Source organism: Canis lupus, chromosome 15 (genome assembly GCF_011100685.1).
Source record: "Canis lupus familiaris isolate Mischka breed German Shepherd chromosome 15, alternate assembly UU_Cfam_GSD_1.0, whole genome shotgun sequence".
In the NCBI taxonomy this organism is placed as follows: Eukaryota; Metazoa; Chordata; class Mammalia; order Carnivora; family Canidae; genus Canis; species Canis lupus.
The window spans coordinates 38306881-38327994 of NC_049236.1; the positions used below are offsets into that span (position 1 = coordinate 38306881).

At 38.3% G+C, this 21114-nt stretch overlaps 2 protein-coding genes across 3 annotated transcripts in view; both read right to left on the reverse strand.

The window, feature by feature from the left end:
• Positions 1-620: 620 nt before the first annotated feature.
• IKBIP (IKBKB interacting protein) overlaps positions 621-21114 on the reverse strand; it is a 20589-nt gene continuing 95 nt past the window's right edge. Inside the window, exons 1-3 of one of the 2 annotated variants that reach the window (XM_038558771.1) lie at positions 20722-21114; positions 13347-13464; positions 621-2091 (exon numbers count right to left, since the gene is read on the reverse strand). The exon at positions 20722-21114 is cut by the window's right edge and continues 82 nt beyond it. In XM_038558771.1, coding sequence (XP_038414699.1) covers positions 1336-2091; positions 13347-13464; positions 20722-20894 — 1047 coding nt within the window. In that variant the 5' untranslated portion in view covers positions 20895-21114 and the 3' untranslated portion in view covers positions 621-1335. Of the gene's footprint in view, positions 2092-6130; positions 9151-13346; positions 13465-20721 lie in introns of those variants that run through there. The other variant, XM_038558770.1, reaches the window with a different exon arrangement.
• Positions 21060-21114, reverse strand: part of LOC119869395 (translation initiation factor IF-2-like) — a 6267-nt gene continuing 6212 nt past the window's right edge. Inside the window, exon 3 of the mRNA XM_038559171.1 lies at positions 21060-21114. This exon is cut by the window's right edge and continues 435 nt beyond it. Coding sequence (XP_038415099.1) covers positions 21060-21114 — 55 coding nt within the window.

Here is a 21114-nt window from a genome sequence, read left to right on the forward strand (position 1 = left end):
TCTCTGCCCAGGCTGCTCTGGTTACATCATCGCCACACATGAGCTGTGTTGCTTTGGGGCAGTCTCCATCTGAGGCTTGGCAAGCCCCCTGCAACTTATAATGCTTCCCCCTCAAACCCTGCTCTAGCCATCACTTCCCTTCTCTGTTTTAGGTCAATTTTTCCTGTTTCCTAAAGCCATGAAAGATCTGGGAAGGCTTACATGACTCCTTTCCTCAGCTCCCTGGCTGTGGCCTTTCTGGTTTCCCTTCCCCTAGATGACTAATGAATGCTACAGCCCTGAGCCTGAGGGGCAGTTCTCCAGTTAGGGCTCCAGCTGTATGTATACTATGCTCCCCGGCAGTTAATGAGGGCAAATGGGGTTCAGATCCTGCCCCATCCAGGCTTCCCAGTGGCAGATGGCAGATCCTACTTCTTGTCTGGACTCTGTGTGTGTGTAAGAGAGTGTGTATCAGGGGAATGCACTGGGTTCCTGCTATATAAAGTTGCAAGTATACACTTTAGCATATTTATTTTGAGACATCAACTGCTCAACCTTTTTTTTTTTTTTTCAACCTTTTAAAATATTTTGTTTTTACTGTTCAGAATAGAATCTGTTGACCTTAAAAATAAAACAACCGGTTATTTCACCAGCAGAATGGGTTTATTCAGGAATAACAGAACTGCAATTCCAGACACGCAGGCTATGGCAAGACCATAGGCAAGTCCAGTGAACATAGAAGAGGAATGCTTTTTCATAGAGGAAAGGGGGCAGTTGAGAGGGGCTTTATTATAAACAAAAAATTCCACTGGAGTGAACTGGGAGTTTGCAGTGTTTTGGCTGCTCCTTGATCGGGTTGTGATAGTCTTTTACTGGCTGGTCTGCTGTGTCTAGGAGAAAAATCTTCCGCCTACTGGTGTAGGAAAGCAATGGCTTCCTTCTGTTTGGCAAAGGGCTGCAAGGAGCCGAGTGGCGCGAGAACTCCCCCTTCTGGCCTTGCAACTCCATGTAAGTGAGGTTTCCTTTATTCGGTTTCCCGAATCAGATACAAAATGATGTTTGCTCCAAAATGTCATTGTTTCTGAGTTGTCAGTCTTTTTTTTTTTTTTTTTTTAAGATTTTATTTATTTATTCATAGAGACACAGAGAGAGAATGAGAGGCAGAGACACAGGCAGAGGGAGAAGCAGGCTCCATGCAGAGAGCCCGACGTGGGACTCGATCCAGGGTCTCCAGGATCACGCCCCGGGCTGCAGGCGGCACCGCTGCACCACTAGGGCTGCCCCTGTCAGTCTTTTTATAACAGGACAGAGGTCATGTTATTAAAGTTATCTCAGTCTCATCTAAATGGTTTCAAGCTAATCCATATCTGAAATGTGTGTTATTTCATCTTTCACATCCTTAATCTCAGCTCGGACTATTGTTAAATTAGATATTTTTTCATTTAAGAAAGCAATTTCTTTCTCTCTTTGTAGTAAGTCAGTAACCAGTCTCCCAATGCGTAGTGTTAAGTCATTTACCAATGGTTCCAAACGGGAAAAGTCCTTCTTTAGATTATACACTTTTGGTTTTAGATCATTTGCAAAAGTTACTGTCTTCAAAACTTTAGCTCTGTCACTTTCTAAGCTTAAAAACCTATCTGTGTGCTTGTTGAAATCATTCTTTAGCTCTGAAAGTGTCTTCTCAACAGAGTTAATTCTTTGTGAATTTTCAGATGCTATCTTTCGGAGCATTGCTGTTCGGTCAATGCTACTTGAAAGAAGATCACCTATGTTTTTTACTGTATCTTTTTCTACTTTTTCTATTTTATTTTGTAATTCTTGTGCAGAATCTGTCAATGATGCTACATCAGTTACTAAACCTGAAATACGTCGTATATCTGTTTTTACAGTTGTAATCTTCACACCAACATCTTTTGCCATAGAAGTTGTACTTTGGTCTACTTTTGTCACATCTTGAGAAAGAGCTGTCAAATTGTTGTTCAGTATACTCTGTTTTTCAGTTATCCTATCGGACCAAGTTTTTACCTCATAAATTTCCTCCTGTAGACGCTTTAGATGAGCAATTATTTGAAAAGACTTCCACTGTTCCATGATAGCTTCAGACTTCTGCCACTATAAAAAAATATAGCACCACAATAATTAAATTGATTAAAAGTTTAATATATAGAATTCAGGTTGATATTTTAACTACCATTTTACCCTTCTTCTGGAAAGCATGATAAAAGATGTATCAAGTGTGTTAGTAATGATTAAGAAGGAAAACATGAAGGAAATATAATAAAGTATAACTGGTAACACATCTTTCAGCTATTTTTATACCATCAGCCTTGGTATAGTGGCAAAATGAGCTAAATGAGAGAGAGTGGAGTGTTTTTCCTTGCTGGAGAAGAGAGGACAAAGCCTTCTCTAGATGAACTTTGGTAAATTTCTGGGGATCAGAGACGGCAATATAATTTCTGAAACAAATTTGTTTGTAGTTATTTCAAGTGCTAGAATGAAGGTACCAATGTTCAAGACTCCATGTGTATATGCTTTCTTGTCCTATTACTTTTAAAGATTTTATTTTTAAGTAATCTCCTCCAATGTGGGGCTTGAACTTATAACCTAGAGATCAAGAGTTGCATGCTGTAGTGACTAAGCCAGCCAGGTGTCCCTGTCCTATTACTTTTATGAATAACTTTCTGGGGGTATTTATCCATGAGACCCTGAAAAGTTCAATAATTCTTAAGTTCCTATTATGTTAGGCATACCAAGTATGAGGGATATAAAGATGAGGACAGCTTGGGTTGTGACCTCAACTCAGTTTAGTAGTTTAGTGGAGAAAATAGAAAATAGGTATGTAAGAAACAAAACAACCAATAAAAAAACTATCTCCAAAATTCTTTTTTCCTTTTTTTTTTTTTTTTTTTAAGATTTTATTTATTCACGAGAGACACACAGAGAGAGGCAGACACATAGGCAGAGGGAAAAGCAGGCTCCATCTGGGGAACCTGATGCAGGACTCCATCCCAGGACCCCAGGATCACGCCCTGAGCAGAAGGTAGACGCTCAACTGCTGAGCCAGCCAGGGGCCCCTAAAATTTTTTTTAAAAACCCTAAACAACTTGGATTCAACAGTGTTTATTGGGCTTGTGTGTGCTAGTATGGTCAAGAACAGTATCTGCTTTTAAGGAGATTATAGTTTAGTTTGGGAAGGAAAATGACAATAAATAGATTATTTGAAATCAGAAAACAAAGGGGCACCTGGGTGGCTCAGTCAGTTAAGCGTCTGACTCTTGATTTCGGTTCAGGTCATGATCTCAGGATCCTGGATGGAGGTCTGCATTGGGCTCTGCGCTCAGGGGGAGTCTGTTTGAGGATTCTCCTTCTTCTTCTCCCTTTGCCTCTCCCCCTTATTCATGCTCTCTCTCTCTCTCTCTCAAATAAATAAATAAAATCAGAAAACAAGGAATATGCAAGCTGAAAAGCAGTTTTACAAAACAAGATCTACGGTTTTATCTAAAGACATCAAGTTTTATTTCCAAAATAATTGTGTATTTCAATGTTATGAATTACCTTTATAAAATTGCATTTGCCTGGTTTACTCAGCTAATCTTTTGAGATTATTTTGATAACATTTCAACTTAGTTTTATTTAATGCAAATAAAAATTTAGTATGTTCACAATATTATTTTTATGGCAGCTTAAAAAAGGAGTAACAATATAGCTGCAAAAAAAAATGACAAGTTGAAATGGAGAACAGTTAAAGTAGTAATTTCCTCTCTTTGCCTCATCATGTATGTTTGATTTCAAAATATATTTTAGGATTTTTCTTCTTAGGAGGTTTATGCTCTATTAATTATTGGTAGGGGGAGGTGACCCCAAGTGTTCTTTAGTAGAGAAGCCAGAGAGTTAATATGTTATTATGGGTGTGACATTAAAGAGTGACCACAGAGGCTCCAGAGTGGGTTAAGTGTCTGACTTCGGCTCAGGTCAGGTTATGGGTTCTGGGCTTAAGTTCCACATTGGGCTCCCTAATCAGCAGGGAGAGTCTGCTTGTCCTTCACCCTCTGTTCCTCCCCCCACTCATACTCTTTCTCTCTTAAATAAATAAATAAAATCTTAAAAAATATATATAACCACAAACAGGAAGGAAATCAAGTAGTGATTGCAAAAGTATGTGCTATTTTTAAGAGAAAGGTTTTGCAAGTGTATTTGCTGAATCAGAGACTTCAAACAATGAAGGAAGTAGATGGCTTATTTCATCTAATTCATTACTAGGTTATTATTTATTAATGTATTTACTCTGGTAGAGTAAATGTAGCCTAACAGTACCACACAGTTAAGACTCATCAGAAAGCACTTACTTTATTCTTAGAAGGAGCAGATCATTAAGAAACTGCTAGTAAAGCTGTTTCACTCGGTAGCTTATAAAAAGCAATTTATCATGAACTTCTGTTGATCTTTACTAAAATATTAATACAGTGCAGGAATAGTCTTGAAATTGTTTCACAGAATTATTTTTAGAAACTACTTAGGGCTTGTTTAAACTATTTCCCTAGAATGCATAGAAATGTTGGAGTCCACCAGTAGCTCAAAAGATTTTTACCAAATTCCTATCATGTATACAGGCTACTGAGCTAGATGCTGTCCTATAATGTTAAATATTGTTTGGATCTACAAGTAGAGCAACATGGTTCAAGGGAATGATTTCTGGGTCCAACTGGCTTTCCAAAAACTGTGCTAAAGGATCTTTGAGCTGTAACTAAAGGACCTGGAAATTTTATTAATCTCTAAAATTTAAAACCACATAGAGCCAGAAGGGGTTTTAGAGATTTTTTGATACAATTTCCTCATTTTACAAATTAAAAAACTGAGCCCCCAAATAAAGCACCCAAGAACACACAGTTTGTGGCAAAGCCTAGAAGATTCTAGTCTGAGGCTCTTTCTCCACCACTGCTTTCCCACTATTCCCTAAACATTTATTGGTTTCTTCTTATGTCCAAGGCCCAAACAATTTTACATCATAGTTACAACTTTTGGGTGACTTACAGTCTCGTTTGATGGTGATATGGTAGTCGACACATTTGGCTGAATTATGGTTTTTAAAAATTCTCAAGATAGTTCTATCCATAGCAGATTTCTTGTGATTTTCTCCACCTGGTTGAATAGTAGCAGATTGCATTGTACTGTGGGAGATCAGTAGAGAGACAGACCTAGCAGTGTGATTGCACATTTCCTAACCTTGCTAAGCCTCAGTTTCCTCATTTTTAAAATGCGTGTCATGGCCAGCAAAGTTCTTGTGATAAGGAGTGATAATGCAGGTCATTGTAGGTACTCAGGATACAGAGCTGCTACTGTGATGATGATGAATGTAGACCTCCTAGCAGTGTTTGGCACATAATAGGCTCCAAAATGCTAGTTCTCTCCTCCCTTGCTGTCAAAGCTGGGATGGAGCATTTTGATTTGTATTAAATTAATAGTTCAATAGCTGAACTGAAAACAAACCAACCAACAGATGCTGGGTAAATTTACAGAGCTTTTGCCAATTGCAAATATGAGATAAGTATATAAAGAAATGTATCTTTTTACATGTGCTTGGTGAATTTGCATCATTATTTTTAATTTTTTTACTATCATTAATGATATATTAAGCTGTGATTAAGATTATAGATATATACAAAGGTCTATAATCAGGTTGAGGTTAAAAATAATGCAATTAACTTTGTATCTTACTAGTTTTCTACAGAACCATGAGGCTAATAAATCAACATTTTTCATTATAAAATATAAAAAGTACACTTAGTCAACAGCTTCTAAGCATTAGAAATTTAAGGAAATATTGTTATTAATTTCCAAAATTTAAGGAAATATTGTTATTAATATATCTTTAAACTTTGCATCCAAAATTTAAAAAATTAGATGTTTGTTTTGTAAAAGTGATTTATTTATACTAAATTTAAAAAATGGGCCCAGTAGTACTATCAGAAATTAATTGATATAAAATTTATTATCAATTACAAAGACACAAAATTTGTCTTACAATATGGTAATCTTCCTTAAAGGAAAGACTAACAATATAATTTAATATCTGATACACAGGGAAGTTTTTGAAATTTCAAGTATCTGTGATATATAAATGAATGTAAGAAATAGAGGAAGACACATTGGGTACATCTAAAACTGTTTACTGATAATTGTTTAGAGGAGAATTTCTGAGTTAAAGGAAAATATACATATACATGTGTACATTATATGTATATACATCTACACAATAGTTTTCTCATGACATACTTGTGGAAGGGTAGGTTTTGTTTGTAACTGTTACTATAGAACACAGTGGTCACTTTGTTTCCATTTATTTTCTGTAGCAACTACTATGGTATATAAAAGCTAATGATGTATCAAATCTGGTGATAGGCTCAGCAAACAAAATATAAGAGATCACACCTGCCATGAGGGGATGGAGGTTGAAACAACAAAGTTCTAGTGAACTTTAGAATCTATTTTATTAGCATTAAAATAAAGGCAAACAAATACAATTTTGTCAGTGCACACAGACAAGAACTTGGATGTTCAGAGGTGAAGGAACTTAATGTTAAGATTCCAGAAATTAATGATATACTCTTTAATAGTAGCATTCTTTCAGGCTCATTTTTATGGTTATCTACCAGAGGCCCTCCTAACCCCAGAGTAGAACTTGTTTGGGATTTTTCCAAAATTGTGCAAATTTACATAATAAAACTACCTGACCGCAACTACTTTTTGCAATTGATTGCTTTCAAGTTCTTTGTGTTTAATTCCACTGATACTGCATTATAAAACTGGGACTACAGTTGGTTACTGGCAAGAAGACACAAGAACAGTACTTCCATATGCAGTCGACTCAAGTTTTCAACACCAGGTTTGGACACTCTTGATGCATTAGTAACCAATAAAAGTCTTATGTGCTTTCCCAACCCTGCACATTTCTGATTATCATTATTGGAAAAATCTGACTAGATCTCCCTTTAATCACATCTCAGTATGTCCACATCTTATTCCTTGTGACTGCATTATATGATTTAGAGTAAAATAAAATCACAAATTTGGTTGGGTGATTAGTTTGGGAACTCTTTAAAAACAATGACATACATTTAATTACCATAGTAATAATTTTTCATCATGCTGTCTTTTCCTCTTTATTTTTTGATTTTTTTAAAGATTTTATTTATTTATGAAAGACACAGTGAGAGAGGCAGAGCCACAGGCAAGGGAGAAGCAGGCTCCATGCAGGGAGCCCGACGTGGGACTCGATCTCAGGTATCCAGGATCAGACCCTGAGTCAAAGACAGATGCTCAATGGCTGCGCCACCCAGGTGTCCCTCTTTTCCTCTTTAAAATGGGCCACAGGTGTATTGGTATTTTTTTTATTGTAGGTAGAATACTTTATCTAGAGATCATGTATCTAGCAAACTAAAGAGTCTGTAACGCAGTTAGAACCTTAAAAAAAAAAAAAAAAAAGCCCAGGTATACAAAGACACACTTAATTCATAGGTAAAACTTTCAATATGAACATATTTACTCCTTTTTCTTAATTAAAAAAATATCTATGGTTGACATGGGGCTCAAATTGTCACCTTGAGATCAAGGGTCAGACACATCCATATTTACTCTTATTTAAAAATTCTTACAAGTATTTATAATAGTATGCTTTTAGAACGTTAATGAAAAGTAAAAATGTTCCCCAGGCTCCATAGTTTTCAAAACGTACATATTGACTCATAGCAAAGCACCTCAAGTTCTCCTTTGGGCATGTTATTTTTCTTTTTAGACAAAATTCCTATGAACTTGGTGGTCCGGATCTTAGTCTGCAGTTAATTACAAAGGAAATGCAGAACTGGTTAGGCAGCCACATCACCTACCAACCAACCTGACAGTAACAGCAGGCCAATGGGTCACATCTTTAGGTGACAGAAAAGGTATAAGATATAGACATAAGGTTTGAAAAAATAGCAAACTAGGGTCAGTTAGTAAGAAGGGAAACTCCTCAATAGCTTCAAGAGATGTTAATGTATTTGGGTCCAATATAATAGGTGAAATTCATAATGTACATTAATTATTAGGAAAACATTAAAAAATTAAGAATATTGCTTTAAGGAGGTGGAGATATATTTTGGAAATATTTCTATTTAAAATGGCTAAAATGAAAATTTTATTACTTAGATAAGCTTTGATTCTCTGGATAATCCATGTGTGTGGATATGTCACGTATTTGCCAGTAATGTAGGATAAAATAAGGCATGTCAAAGTAACACAAAAGCATGGAACTAATAAATTTATGTGTAACAATATGATCAGAATAAATGTAGTGCATTAAAAGTCATTATGAATTCCTTTATTTTCTAGATCATATTCCTCTAAAGTTCCCTTTTCTCTTGTACTTGAATATACCATAAAATCATGAAGCTTCCCTTTTAGAACATCCAGTTCATTTTGCATCTTTAATATGCTATTATCATACTGAATTCCTTCAAGGGTTTTCTGCATCTCCATTATTTCAGATACTGCTTTCAGCATATCGTCTTCCATATTGAACATCTGAGTAGTTAAGTCTTCCATCTTTTTTTCTGTCCCTATCAGATCCTGAGAGACTCTGAGAACAGAGCGAATAGCACTTTCAATTGTTGGCAAATGTGTCTTGCATTCTTCAACTTTGGGTTCATAGTTGGAAAGTTTATTAGTCAGGTCTTCATCTCTGGCAAAGAGAGCGTGCTGTTCCTCTTCTAGCTTTTCAATTGCTTTTGTACCAGAGCCAAGCTGCTCCTCTACTCGTAGAAGATCCTCTTCTTCTTGTCTTTTTACTGTTCTAATATTTCTTAGTGTGCTGTCTTCCAGATCTTTTAGCCTTTCAGTGAGCAGTTTTATTTCTTGTTCAGCTGAGTTAATCTGGACAGTAACTTGAGAATGTATGTGTTTTGATTCTGATTTGAAAAGGTCTGTATTAACATTCATTTCTTCTAGGCTTCTTTTCCAGAAATCTGAAACATTCTGGAATTTCTCATTAAGGCTTTGCATCTTTTGGGTGAGCAACTCTTCACTATTTTGGATGTCATGCATGATACTTTGGAGGCTGGATACTTCCTGCTCAAACTGGGTCACCAAAGACATGGATGATGTAGCTTCCTGCAGGATATTTTCGGTAGACTCAAGCTGCATTTATAACACAAAACAATTCCCAAGGCTACTTAATAACTTTTTTTTTTTTTTTTTTTTTAAGAGAGTAAGAGAGAGCATGAATGAGCAAGGAGAAAGGCACAAAGGAGAGGGAGAGCGAGAATTTTTAGTGGAGCCTGATGTGGGGCTTGATTTCACGACCCTGAGATCATGACCTGAGCCGAAAACGAGAGTTGGACACTTAGTCGACTGAACCACCCAGGCGCCTCTTAATAACTTTCATATTAGGGAAATACACTTTTTACAATCACACTCTCAGTTCAAATTCTGAAGATGTCTAAAATATCCATGTATATCAGAACCATAATGACATAAACATTCGTTATTTGAGTAGTTGTTTTAACAGATTTAAAAACAAATGTAATAGATTAGCACTATGGTAGAAAAACATACACCTAAATTCACAATATTTGTACATTTTCATGGAGGGATATTTACAGGGGAAATGATGTTAATAAAGTCTGAAGTATATCACATTTCCTTCTTACTTAAATGGAAAGCAACTTAGTTGTCATTATAGTTATTCTGCTTTTTTAGAAACTGTAACTGAACTAATAAAATTTTAAGTTTCCTAAGTTCTATGATTCTGGAAGAGTTTCTGCCTGGAAATTTCTTGACTGACCTACAGTGAAGGTACCAGAATCAGATGTTATAACAAAGGCAGAAATGAATAAAAATCCAGTTAAGTGAGGCAACTCACATTAAATAGCAACATGTGCTAAGGTTTCTGTAAATTTTGGTAAGCTCCTGGCATTTCCTCATGTGTCCAGAACATAGGAGGCTGTGGACCTCCTTTAGTTTATACTCAAACATAGGTAACAGCCTTAGAGACTACAGGAAGGCCTAAAATGATCGTTAACTTACTAAGTGTTCGCAGCATTATGTTGAAGACTTAATACTGTACAAGACGTGGTTCTGCCCTTGAGCAGCTTAGTTTAATTGGGGAGAAAACTAAGTCTACATATGTTACAACAGGGGAAGAGCTAAGGAAGCATTTACATGGGGCTCCCAAAACAGACTTCAAGAATCAAGGAAAATACGAGAAGTATTATCTAGTATCTGCTTCTGGTTACTTCTTTCCTAAATCATCCTACATACTACAGCCAGATTAAGCTTTTAAAAACTGTTGTACATATCATGGTACGGTATTAAAAAACCCACATTTCGGGATCCCTGGGTGGCGCAGCGGTTTGGCGCCTGCCTTTGGCCCAGGGCGCGATCCTGGAGACCCGGGATCGAATCCCACGTCAGGCTCCCGGTGCATGGAGCCTGCTTCTCCCTCTGCCTGTGTCTCTGCCTCTCTCTCTCTCACTGTGTGCCTATCATAAATAAATAAAAAACTTAAAAAAAAATTAAAAAAAACCCCCACATTTCCTAATATTTCTAGAATAAAGTCCAAAATTTATCTCTGTATGTTATTCTTCCCTCCTGTTGCTTAGCTCAGTTGTCTTTCCTTCCAGGCTTAGAGCAGATCTTAGCTCCTCACTGTAGCATCCTTCCATAGCCCAAGCTCCTGGAGCACCTATGGTGTTGTGTATTTGACACCTGTTTGGCACTCAGCACACATAATTAGAGAAATTTTCAGTGTTCACTCTGTGCCAGATCTTGTGCTAGACACTAGATATGAAAATATAGACCTAATATAGTTCCTGACTTCAAATTTTGACAGAGGAGATAGCATTTTGCATCTTTTACATCACAATATTCTGGAGTCCCACTAGGATTTATTATCTCCTATTCCATTATCCATCACTGGGGATATAGAGATAAAGGACACGTGTTTGCTTTAAAGAGCAGAAAAGGAGGCAAATTGCTAACAATGAAAAATCAAAATAGATTACTATTTGTGTCATGATAGAATTAGCAAGGGGAGAATGGATTCTCTGAGGAGAGAAGAGCAGCCTGGAGGGTAAAGAGGAAAGGCTTAGAAGTGTCTCTGAAATCTGACTCTTTAACAGACTGATGTTATTAGGTGAAGGTATAGCAGCTTCTAAATTTCTTAGGGGAAGAGACCATGTCTGATGCCTCTTTGTGGCCCCCATATCTTAGGGTATGAAAAACATGTTTGTGGACATTTAGGAAGAAGAATGGCTGTTAATCTTCTGCCCTCTCCCACCCCCCATTAAGACTTGAAGCAATTCCAGGTGATAGTTAGGAACAATGTGTAACAGGACTGACTAATATAGGAAGACCACTCTGAAACCTTGTTTGAAAATTATTTTTAGGGGTGCCTGGCTGGCTCGGTCAAGAGAACAATGCTTGACCTTTGGGGTTGTAAGTTTGAGCCCCACAGTGGGTACAGAAATTACTTAAAAATAAAATCTTTAAAAATTATCTTTAATGTACACATGTAGCTATAATACAAGATCCTCTAAAAATCAATTCTGAGAAATATTTGTATATCAGTAATACTGTTTAGTTGTCTTATCATCGGCTTTTTGAAGAGGTAAGTGTATCTTTATCTAAGATAATTTCCTGTTTAGGCTGTTCACCAGAGCATCACTGTAATCCAGAGGCAGTATACAGTAGACCCCAAATACAAGATCAATTTTTCAGAATAATAAAGGTCTCAAAATTTAATCTGAAAATAGACAGTGACTAGTATGTCACAATAATTTGCATTTATGGGCTGTCAATATATCCTAGTAGTTTTTTTGTTTTTTTAAAAAAAGAGCTAAAAAAAAAGCTTAATACCTTAAATTTATTACTGTTTATAGTTTTCAAAAAGTTTGTATACATATTGTATCATATCTGATCCTTATAAAAATCTTATTCTCATTTATTAAATGATGAAATCGAGACTAAGAGAAGTTATATTTTAAAATAATTTAAAAATGGTATTTTAAAAACCTGCCTCAAAAGCATTTTAATTGCCACCAAATTTTTTATTTAAAAAAGGACATCTTTTTTCAAAATTTGTTTTCTTTTTTTTTAATATTTTGTTTATTTGAGAGATACAGAGATAACAACAGAGATAGAGAGAGAACATGAGTGGGAAGGAGAGGGAGAAGCAGGCTCCCAGTGGAGCAGGAAGCCTGACATGGGGCTCAATCTCAGGACCCTGAGATCACAACATAGACGCTTAATCAACTGAGCTACCCAGGCACCCCCTAAAATTTGTTTTCAATAGCTTTTAAGTATATGGAGTTTCTATCTCCTGGGATTTTTCCCCCCTATAACTCTGTTCACTCTGATTAGAAGAGCCCCTAAGAAATGTAACGAGATTCCAACTTGAGCTCTATGTCAAAATACCCACTCTTGCAGCATCATGCAGCTTCTCCCCAAGGCTGCTGGGCTCTCCCTCTGTGGAATCCCCTGGCACATGCAAGGGATGCATAATTTTCAACTGTGGCTTTTCTCTTCTGGGGGATTGATTATATACTAATTCTGTGCATGAGGCCAAAGGAAATTAGATCCTCTATTTCATTTGTCTGTTTTTGTAAATCCTTGCTCACCTTGGTGCCAAGCACAAGTCCTTGCCTACTTTATGACACAAGTAAAGGTTTAGTGAATGAGTAAATAACAAGGCTTGTTTCCCAATGATAGCTTGGTTCCTGGTAGCCAGGTAAGTCCTGAATGATGCCTTATTGATTGCAGCTGACCTCTCCTGGGAGCATGGTAGTTAAAAATTTTTTATGTCTCACATTTCTAAGAATTCCAGGAATAATGCATCTGCATTTGCAGCTTGAAGAAACACAAATACACAAGGATTTTAATTTTCATTTGGCTACAAAATCAATATTTATTTTTAGTCATTCTTACATGCAGATGTATATAAATTTACCAACTAGAAAGTAAAGAAAAAAAACCTGATGGATCTTTGCCTAGCAAATGCTGTTGGTATTCTAATTTTATACTTAAAGGCCAATCATATTTTCAGTGCTTTAGACATTTTATATTTAGATAAAAAATTGGAGTCACATCAATAGGAGAATATTAGTAACAGTAACATTTGTTATATTAAAAAAACAACAACAAAAAAAACCTGTCTTTTCAAAATAATCTGAGTCTAAATTGGATTGAAGGGAGAATGTGAAAATGTATGAAAACCAGTGAGTTAAAACAGTAATGTTCTAAAAGGTAGGAAAAAGTTATGAACTAGGGTAGAAGGGTGGTAGTAGGGAAGAAAAATGGGAAAACCTACCCAAGTAAGCCAATTAATAATTAATTACCTTTTCTGAAATGAAACTGATTTTACTTTGAAGTCCTTGGAACTTGTTGGTTTCTATTTTCAGTAATTGGTATTGGCTTTCCACCTTTGTAAACTTCTCTGACTGCTGAAATACAAACCTGGAAAAGAGAAAAAATATCACTACCTCCTAATTCATATCTACTTAAGTTTGAATTTTAAGGAAACATTTTATACTTCTGGTAAAGGGCAACATAAATTCTGGTATGAGTGGTGACAGCTTTTAGTAGTTTATTCTAACAAATCAATAGAAAGTGAAACTCTATCCTGTTCAAGTCCCAGTCCAATGAGTGAGATGGTGCGATAGTTGCATGCACAAAAAATATTTTTGGGGAAGAAATGATGAATTATCTCGAACAAGATATGGGACCTCTCCTATTTTTCTCAAGGCCATATTGGGCAATAGCTAGGAAATGTGTTTTCATACTGAAATGTAGAACCAAGAGTTACTTGTGTGAAAAAAGTAAATGTAGAAGACAAAGCAGTGGAATGGAACAGAGAGATGACCAGAAGTTGCAAAATAACAAGCCAAAACTATGAAAACAGGAGTCATCATCAAAGTGGCAATAGAACATATATGCAATGCAGGATGTACAATCTCTACAATTGGTTATACTCAACGATATGGGTCATATATGTGTCCTTTAGATGCCATTCTGAAATTGGCATATGTTCTTCATCTGGTTAGTAAAGATTGTAGAAGCATAAAGAAGTTATTCCAATCTTAAGAACAATAAATATACTTTTGTTTGTATAGGACAGGAGATGAAATGCAAAAGAAATGCTTTGGATCGAATACCATTTTGGTTCATCTACTTTTGACTGAATTCTTTGGGCTCCGAAAAAGAGCAGCTGAAATTCTTTATCAAGTCATCAATAAGTGGTTGGGCAGATCCCTTCCTCTGAAGAGAATTTAAATCATAGTACATAGGGCAGTGGTTCAAAAGCTTTGCAGCATACTGGAGTCACTTGTCTGCTTTAAAAAAAATCTAATGCCTGGGTCCCACACACAGAAATTCTGGCTTGTGTGGTTTAGGATGTGATTTGGATATTGGAAATCTTAAAAGCTCCCCAGATTATCTGAGTACTCAGTCAAGCTGAGAAGCACTAATTCATAGTATTCTATGAAACTGACGTCTGTTGAAAGACAAACATTTAAAAATTGTAAAACTCAGAGATGAGTGAAAGACTTCTGAGCTTTGTGTATCATTTGCAAAGGTGGTGATCCTTCCAATTCATAAATGTTATTATTAGGCCAGCTTGCTATAAAACTGTCCAAAACTAAAAATGGACTTTTTGGTTTTGAATAATACTATACTGGATAAAATAATTTTTTAAAATTTATTTATTTTAGAGATAGAGAACTGGGGGGGGGAAGGAGGAGCAGAGGAGAGAGACAAGCAGACTCCCAGCTGAGTGCAGAGCCTGACATGGGGCTTGATCCCATGACCCTGAGATCATGACCTGAACCAAAATCAAGTCAGATGCCTAACCAACTGAACCACCCAGGCGCCCCATAAGTTTCTTTTGATGATGGCTAGTGTCTGTCCTATAAATGAATTAAATAAGCCCAGGTTACATAACTAGAACAGATTGTCTTTTCTCTTATGTGATAATATGACTTTTATTTATTTATTTATTTATTTTTTTAATTTTTATTTATTTATGATAGTCACAGAGAGAGAAAGAGAGGCAGAGACACAGGCAGAGGGAGAAGCAGGCTCCATGCACCAGGAGCCTGATGTGGGATTCGATCCCGGGTCTCCAGGATCACGCCCTGAGCCAAAGGCAGGCGCCAAACCGCTGCGCCACCCAGGGATCCCATGACTTTTAAATAACATTTCTGGCTACTAGAAAATGTCATTATCCTAATTTTCAAACATGAATATGTAGACTTTATTCTCTTTTATTTTGGCTGTTTCATTCTTGGATTTTAAGAGATTCTTTTTAGCATATAGACTTATCTGAGATCATCAGACAGAGACCAAGGATGGAGAACAACCTAAAGAAATATCTAATTTCAGAGATTAGTTTTATCATTCATTACTCCAGTGTTACCTCAGGGGTTTATCCTACAGATCAGAATGTTTATTCAGAATAAAATTGTTATTCTAAGAGACTTTTTGTGAAAGTTGATTCACTACTATAACACACTACAGCATTTTCCATTTTATTAAATATTGTAATATTGTCTACTTCAGGACTTCTCTTCAAAATTCAAATATTAAGCAAAACCTTGAAGAAAACTATGTCATGTTAGTGCAAATATAATCTGATGATAATCTGTAGATTTTTTCCATGGCTAGCTTCTCAACAAAATAAAAGATTCACCATTACTACATATGAATAATAATACATATAAGAAAAAACAAGCATAAAGTCGACTTTGTGCTAGTAATGAAAAAAATGAAAAGTGGTTTACATGATGCTGAGTTAACATATTCATTTTATTTTTTGTTTAGATGTGTCAGGCTCTACTCTAAAATGATTTATTTATTTTTTTTAAGATTTTATTTATTTATTCATGAGAGACACACACACACAGAGAGAGAGAGAGAGAGAGAGAGAGAGAGAGGCAGAGACACAGGCAGAGAGAGAAGCAGGCTCCATGCAGGGAGCCCGACGTGGGACTCGATCCCGGGTCTCTAGGATCACGCCCTGGGCTGAAGGCGGTGCTAAACTGCTAAGCCACCTAGGCTGCCCTTCTAAAATGATTTATAAATATTAACTCATTTAGCATTAAAGAAGAGGATGATTTTCTAGAAGTGGATGTTGACAGAAGGTAGCTTCAGTACTGAAAAACTAAATTCTTGAAATTGGCATCCAGGTCAGTTTCCTTTTTATGAGCCATATATATATATTTTTTTTTTCTCCCCCCTAAAGTAGGCTCTACACCCGTCATGAAGCCCAACATGGGGCTTGAACTCACAACTCTGACGGAAACCCGAGCTGAGATTAGAGTTGGATGCTTAACCAACTGAGCCACCCAAGTGGCTGAGTCAGAGGCATTTTTTAGCAGAAGTTCAAGGCCCCCTTATTCCCTGTCATCCTCAGTTTAGATGAGACAGACAGGGTCTGCTAAGGGCTATAACTTCTAGTTAGAAAAGGACTATAATTAGTTTGGACCAGGGATTTTTATGTCTAGGGTCTTGGCCTCTTGGATTAGTATCGAGGGAGGCAGCATATCATACTGGTTAAGAGCGTGGAGCTGAGCAACTTTGGTCCTGCCACTTACTAGCTATATAATCATCTTGGGCAAGTTATTTGGCTTTGTTGTAGTTTCCTCCCCTGTAAAGTGGGGATAATAATACTTCATAAGGTTGTTGTAAAGATTAAATGGGTTCAAATTTATGCAGTTAGGGTACCACACATCAACTACACTTTTTAAGTACCTTGGCCATTTCTTTCAGAGTGCTCTGTGCAGCTGCTTTTCCATCCCTTGGACAAGCCAACAGTGGTATAAAGGATCAGGTTTCCCTCCGGCTTACATCTGATGGAAGTCCCAGGCTTGTCCACCTTTGAAACCAGTGTTAGATTTATAGCAAATCAAGAATGGAATGGATAGATTAGACCACTTACAGGAAGAGAACTCTCTTACTCTGTTTTTGGGCCTCTTTGCATTATCATATGGGAAAAGGATATGCAAGAAAGGGTCCCAGGTTAATTGGCTAGTTTAGTATGGGCCTTACAAAGGGAATCTTTGACTCCTTCAGAATCCATTGCAGTCTACATACACTTATATTGATCCAGGGCCTGTAGGACCTGATGGTGTTCTCTACATAGCTCCTTTAGTAATCATTGATGGTGGCAGACAGTTGATTGAGGATCTATAGGATTTCTCTGATTGTTTCAACTTAATAATGAAAAAGAGGCAAATAGGGATGCCTAGTGGTTAAATGTCTGCCTTTGGCTCAGGGTGTGATCCCAGGGTCGTGGGATTGAGTCCTGCATCGGGCTCCCTGCAGAGAGCCAGCTTCTCCCTTTCCCTGTGTCTCTCACGAATAAATAAATAAAATCTTAAAAAAAAAAAAAAGAGGCAAATAAACAAAGGAATCTGTTATTATGGATCTTTTGAAAGAAGGGGAGTTCTAGAGCCACTAAGGTCAGTACCATTTAGTCCTATGTTTCATACTACAGCTTCATTTTCAGGCACAATACTGAATGTTCAGGAAAACAGTAACCATATTCCATTTAAAAATCGGCATTTAAAACATAACCCTGCCTTTCAGATAAAACTTTTTCAGATAAAACTTCACTTACAAAAAAATAGAAAAAAAAGATGAAAAATGATGTTAGTGAAGATTTTGAATGTAACTTGTGCCTTTACTGTAAGCATCAACAGTAAATTCCTACACCGAAGTGTCTACTTTTCAAGTTTTCCTTTATAGATTTCTTTCTCTCTCTCTCTTTTTTTTTTTTTTTTTAGAGAAAGACGGAGAAGGGGGAGAGGGGGAAAAAGGAGAGGGAGAGAAAGAGAATCTTAAGCAGACTCCATACTCAGTGTGGAGGTCGATGTGGGGCTTGACCCCACAAACCTGAGATCATGACCTGAGCTGAAATCAAGAGCTGGACACTTGGGACACCTGGGTGGCTCAGTGGTTGAGCCTCTGCCTCTGCCTTTGGCAGGTTATGATCCTGGAGTCTCAGGATCAAGTTCCACATCGGGCTCCCTGTGTGGAGCCTGCTTCTCCCTGTCTATGTCTCTCTCTCTCTCTGTATCTCTCATGAATAAATAAATAAAATCTTAAAAAAAAAAAAAGAGCTGGGCACTTAACTGACTGAGCCACCCAGGTGTCCCTACAGATTTCTATTAGTATTTTCCCAGGATGTTAACTATTGAAAAGCTCAACATTTTATTTAATTTTTTTTAGCCCAACATTTTATGATGTAATTTATCTTGTATGAATATGAATCTTTGCATAATCAAAAATACATTTAATAACTAAAACCAGGTGTATTAGATCCCAGAGAGAAGCAACATATACAGATGATCCCCAACTTAAAATGGTTTGACTTAGATTTTTTGGCTTTATGATGGTGTGTAAGTGACATGCATTCAACAGAAACTGTACTTTATATTTTGACCTTTTCCCAGGCTAGCAGTGTGATCCTGATCCTCTCCTTGGTAGCATCCTCTTTCCTGATGCTAGGCAATGGCTGCAGCAGTAGCTCCCTGTCAGCCACATGACTGGGAAAGTAAACACCTGATTCACTTACAACCAATCTGTACCCACACAAGATGCTGTTTTTTCACTTTCAGTGCAGTATTCAATAAATTACATAAGATATCCAACACTTTCTTGTAAAATAGGCTTGTTAGATGATTTTGCTCAACTGTCTGCGAATGTTAAGTGTTCTGAACATATTTAAGAGAGGTTAGGCTAAGCTATGATATTTGGTAAATAAAGTATATTAATTCATTTTCAACTTATATTTTCAGCTTACAATGGGTTTATTGGGAAGTAACCCTATCCTAAGTCAAGGAAGATCTGTATCCTTTAGTTTACTACCTCTATTACTGAATAACTTTCTCAGTATAGAAGAGTTACTTACCTAAAGAAGGGCATGCATTTGAAGACATAAGAGCAGTTTATTTACAAGAGTAAATCTATTTTTTTATTTTTTTTAAGAGTAAATTTATTAAAGAGGGTAAATTTATTCTTTCAAGATCAAAATCAAAATATTACATAAATAAAATGCTGTATCACTAAGATGGAACAGTATCTTTTTTTTTTTGAAGAGAAAATTTAATGACATTTACTTTATTATAACAAATCTTTTATTTATTTCGACTCTGGATGAGTCACCAGCAGTGTATAATTCTAAATTTACTCGGGAGTCCAGGGCTCCCAGCATGGAGCCTGCTTCTCCCTCTGCCTGTGTCTCTCTGCCTCTCTCTGTCTCTCTCAAGAATTAATAAATAAAATCTTAAAAAAAAAAAATGATTGGGGCAAATAAAATCACTAAGTTGGTTTTAAGATTAAATTTTTAAAGATTTTATTTTAAAGAAGGAGAACAGGATCCCTGGGTGGCGCAGCGGTTTAGTGCCTGCCTTTGGCCCAGGGCGCGATCCTGGAAACCCGGGATAGAATCCCACGTCGGGCTCCTGGTGCATGGAGCCTGCTTCTCCCTCTGCCTGTGTCTCTGCCTCTCTCTCTCTCTCTCTCTCTCTCTGTGTGACTATCATAAATAAATAAAAATTTAAAAAAAGAAGGAGAACATGGGGGGGGGGAGGGTTGGAGGGGCAGAGAGAGACACAAGCCGACTGACTCCTCCTTGAGTAACGAGCCCAGGGTTGGGGGCTCAGTCCCAAGACTCTGGGATCATGACCTGAGCCAAAGACACATGCATTTTCTTTTTTTTTTTTTTTTAAGATTTTAATTTATTCACGAGAGACATAGAGAAAGAGATGCAGAGACACAGGCAGAGAGAGAAGCAGGCTCCATGCAGGAAGCCTGATGTGGGACTCCATCCCCAGTCTCCAGGATCACGCCCTGGGCCAAAGGCAGGCGAAAGGCACACGCTTAACTGAGCCACCCAGGTGGCCCCTTAAGGTCATTTCTAATACTCATTTTTTTTTCTATGAAAACAATGTATTGCTATTTGCTTGGCTTAAAAAACTATACCTGTTCAGGACTCCTGGGTGGCTTAGTGGTTGAGCATCTGCCTTTGGCTGACGGCTGATGGCTGATCCCGGGGTCCTGGGATGAGCCCTGCATGCAGCTCCCCGCAGGGAGCTTGCTTCTGCCTGTGTCTCTGCCTCTTTCATGAAAAAATAAACTAAAAAAAAAAAACAAAACCTACAGCTGCTCAGTTTTAGGTGAACACGAGTGCTACACTCTTGTCATCTGATGGTACCGAAATAAATCTGTAATTTAGGAATACGCTTCCAATTCACATAACGCATAAACGATGATTGCAAAAGGAGAGATTCTCCAATCTCTGACATCGTCGTTAACGTTTGCTGCCTTGAGATCATCATGAAATCTTTCAAGGCTGCGCGTCATTGGCGTGAGGGTGGGGCAACCGCGTCCGAGGCAAACGTGCAGAGGACGGGAAACAACGGGTTACAAACACGGGAAAGCATCCGACGGGTAGCAGGCGCTTGACACAGTTTGCGCCGCATCGGCACCTCTCAAGACGCGGCTGAGTCGTCCCCAGACCTTGGTCTCAGCTCCCACGGAGCGATCGGGGCCCACTACGTGCTAATAGGGAGGAAAAGTTAAGTTGTAAGACGAGCGAAAAGGAAACCAAGACGGTTGGGCTGGCCCTTCTGCGGGGCCGGGGCCGGGGCCGGGAGGGGCCCGAGGAGAGCGCGCAGGCCGGACACAGGCCCCGGCGGCCTCGCGTCCACTTACCAGGCCAGGCCCAGGCAGGTCCCCAGCGACAGCAGGCTCACGCCGGTCCGCGGATCCGCCCAGCCCCCGCCGCCGCCCCGGGCCTCGGGGCTCTTCCCGCCCTCGCTCCGCGTCCCCGGCTCCGAGGGGGCTCCCTTGGGTCCCGACTTCTTCCGGCTCTTCACCTCCGACATGTCTGCACCGCCGAGGTCCCAGGCGGCCTCTCCACCCCCGGGCGTCGGGACGTGGCCGCCTCGGCCCTGACCGCGCCCCCGCCTGGACCGGCGCCGCCCACAAGCTTGCCGGCTCCTCTCCCCGCCGTCCTCGCCGCTTCACAGCGTCCCCCGGCCGCCCGCCCTCTAGTTCCTCAGGCCGCCGCACCTGGACGCAGTCCTTCTCTCCGTGAACGCCGCA